Source organism: Myotis davidii, unplaced genomic scaffold, assembly GCF_000327345.1.
Source record: "Myotis davidii unplaced genomic scaffold, ASM32734v1 scaffold663, whole genome shotgun sequence".
Classification (NCBI taxonomy): Eukaryota; Metazoa; Chordata; class Mammalia; order Chiroptera; family Vespertilionidae; genus Myotis; species Myotis davidii.
In genome coordinates this window covers 3,411,649-3,414,992 of record NW_006295816.1, presented here as the reverse complement: position 1 = coordinate 3,414,992, position 3,344 = coordinate 3,411,649, and the positions used below count along the sequence as shown (strand labels likewise).

Sequence of the window (3,344 nt, the reverse complement as noted above, 5' to 3'; positions counted from 1 at the left end):
CCCAGAGGACCGGGGGCGGGGGAGGTGGGCTGGAGCACAGACAGAAGCCACGCAGGCAGCCTGGGAGCGGGGACGCATGGACGGGCAGGGCCGGCTCCTGGGGGCACCTTCCCTCTCCATCGGCCACGCTGACACCGTGCAGGGCTGGTCCCCAGTCACACTGGAGTGACCATTTCCTCGGGTTGGGCCTGGCCACCTGGACACGTTCCCACAACCCCCGAGCTCCCAGGAAGCTCCCTGCCCACGCGGTCCCAGGGCACTCCGAGAAGTCACAATTTATTGATTTTATTTATTTATTTAAAATATATTTTTATTGATTTCAGTGAGGAAGAGAAAGGGAGAGATAGAAACATCAATAATGAGAGAGAATCATTGAACAGCTGCTTCCTGCACGCCCCCTACTGGGAATTGAGCCACAAGCTGGGCATGTGCCCTTGACCAGAATTGAACCTGGACCCTTCGGTCCACAGGCCGACTCTCTATCCACTGAGCCACACCAGCTAGAGCACACAACTTAGACACAGGGTATGAAAAGAGATGCAATGGTGGCCTTTTAAAAATACATATATTTTTATTGATTTCAGAGAAAAAGGGAGAGGGAGAGAGCGATAGAAACATCAATCATGAGAGAGATTCATTGAACAGCTGCCTCCTGCACGCCCCGCACTGGGGACTGAGCCCTGAGTGGGAATCGAACAATGACCGCCTGGTTCGTGGGTCAGCGCCCAGCCAAGTGGTGGCCTCGTAGCGCTTGACATCCTGTTTAAGTTCTGCTCCAGGAGGCTGCTGGGTGATGTGGGGGTGGGGGTGCCCCCTGGTGTTGAGAGGGCCCTCCCGCTGCCCGGACTGCGGAGCGGAGGTGGGGCCTGCTGACCGAGCCCTCCTTCCAGGAGCCCCTGTTCGCCGCCCGCGTCATCTACGACCTGCTCTTCTTCTTCATGGTCATCATCATCGTGCTGAACCTCATCTTCGGGGTCATCATCGACACCTTCGCCGACCTGAGGAGCGAGAAGCAGAAGAAGGAGGAGATCCTCAAGACGACGTGCTTCATCTGCGGTGAGTGCGGCTCGGGGCGCTGCCGGCCTCTGCCTGGGCCGGGGCGGCGGGGAGGACCTGAAATGTGTGCATCTCGGGGTCTTGTCGCTGGGGTGCCCCTGGCCCTGAGATTAGGATGGAGCCCGTGCCCAGCTCCAGGCTGCAGGGGGTCACTGTGATGGTGCCAGGCCTCTGAGCCCTGTGCCGGGAGCTCAGTGCCCCAACCTGCACATCCTCGCTGTAGTCAGTCGCATCTCTGAGCCGAGTGGCTCCCTGTGACCTGGGTGTGGTGACATGAACCCCTCCGCCTCAGGGTGGCACTCAGGGGAGCTGGCTCAGGTGCCACCCAGGCCAGGACCACGTGGTGCGGGTGACAGTAGTGAAGGTCCCCGGGGAGAGGTGCGTGGGCACCAAAGCCATCTCAGTGGCTGCAAGACGTCCATGGGACTAACGTAACCATGTGGGACCAGGACGTCCATGGAACTAACGTAACCATGTGGGACCAGGACGTCCATGGGACTAACGTAACCACGTGGGACCAGGACGTCCATGGAACGAAACTAGCCGTGCGGGACCCAGGGGCTGAGGGCTGTTCGTAACACAGTTACCAAACACTGTATACATTTCGTACTGGCCAGCCCCCAAATGAGCATTTTTCCACTTAAAAACTTAAAGATGTTGCTTCCTTTAAAATAGTTTAATGCATTTTCTTTGACATAATTTCCAGAATTACAGAAATGTCATAAGAAAAATACAAAGAGTTTCCATACGCTGGGCCCTGGCCGGGCTGCTCAGTTGGTTAGAGCGCCGTCCACACCAAGGTTGCAGGTTCGATCCCTATAGAGACGGGTGTGGGGCCCAGCCCTCCCATGGACAGACAGGCCGACGGGGCCCAGGAGCCCACCCCTCCTGTGAACAGGCAGGCCGACAGGGCCCAGGAGCCCACCCCTCCTGTGGACAGACAGGCCAACAGGGCCCAGGAGCCCAGCCCTCCTATGGACAGACAGGCCGACGGGGCCCAGGAGCCCACCCCTCCTGTGAACAGGCAGGCCGACAGGGCCCAGGAGCCCACCCCTCCTGTGGACAGACAGGCCAACAGGGCCCAGGAGCCCAGCCCTCCTATGGACAGACAGGCCGACGGGGCCCAGGAGCCCAGCCTGCGCGCTCACGGGCCGCCTCCCGCCCTCTGCAGGCCTGGAAAGGGACAAGTTTGACAACAAGACTGTCACCTTCGAGGAGCACATCCAGGAGGAGCACAACATGTGGCACTACCTGTGCTTCATCGTCCTGGTGAAGGTGAAGGACTCCACGGAGTACACGGGCCCCGAGAGCTACGTGGCCGAGATGATCCAGGTGAGCCGCCCGGGTCCACGCAGAACGCGGCCTCTGCGTCCTCCAGCCCTCGCCCTGGACGGGGCCTGGGCTCTAGGCCTTGGTTGTCCTCTGCGGTGACCGTCGGAAGCGGCAGTGGGCGGCACGTCCCCACTTTAAAGGAGGAAACACTGAGGCTCGGGGAGATGAGTGCGGCCACGTGACGGCGGGGGCTTTAGTGAGGGGCCGCCTCTGCGCTCGGGTGTTTTTGTTTATTTTCTTTCTTTTGTGTTTTTTGCCTTAAATAAGAGCTGGTCTCTGAGAGGTGCCTTTCGAAAGTGATCGCCCGGCATAGTCCAGCGTGGTTGGCTCCTGTGTTTGGCCCAGCCCAACCCTCCTGGGGGACCCAGCCCAGCCCTCCTGGGGGACCAGTTAACCTCTGGCTGCTAGGGAGCGCGGCCGCCGTGTCCGGAGGGGACGCTGCAGGCCTGAGCGCTGTTCTCAGGCAGGGCGCGTGGAGGCACCACGCGGGTCCCAGGCAGCTGTCCTTGGTGGCCACGTCGGGGGAGAGGGGTGTGCACACTAAAGGGGAAAGACAGTTCCCCAGAACCACGGCCAGACTTGGGCATCCACGCCCAGGTGACTCATCGCACGGGCGTAGCTCCCTGGGGATCAGGCACTGAGCTCCCATCCATCATCCTGCAGCCTGGTGCTGGCTGTTTCTCACGGCCGGCCGGGCAGGCAGCGCTCTCACCCCTCCCTCCCTCCCTCCTACACACACACACAGCTCCCTCCTTCTCCCTCTCCCTCCTACCCCCACCCTCACACACAGCTCCCTCCCTCCCTCCCAGGATCCCCTGTGCTCCCTCCTGTGTGTGTCACCTGCCCGCGGTGAACCAAGTTGTCAGGGACAGGGAAGCAAAGTGGCGGTGGCCCAGGCCACAGGCCCTGGGGGGTAGCGGGGTGCTCTCAGGGGTAGCGGGGTGCCCTGGGGGGTA

The 3,344-nt window shown here is 60.9% G+C and overlaps 1 protein-coding gene across 1 annotated transcript in view; it reads left to right on the top strand.

Moving 5' to 3' along the window:
- Window positions 1-3,344, top strand: part of ITPR1 (inositol 1,4,5-trisphosphate receptor type 1) — a 227,042-nt gene that overhangs the window by 212,695 nt on the left and 11,003 nt on the right. The window contains 2 exon segments of the mRNA XM_015568305.1: window positions 873-1,056; window positions 2,228-2,388. Coding sequence (XP_015423791.1) covers window positions 873-1,056; window positions 2,228-2,388 — 345 coding nt within the window.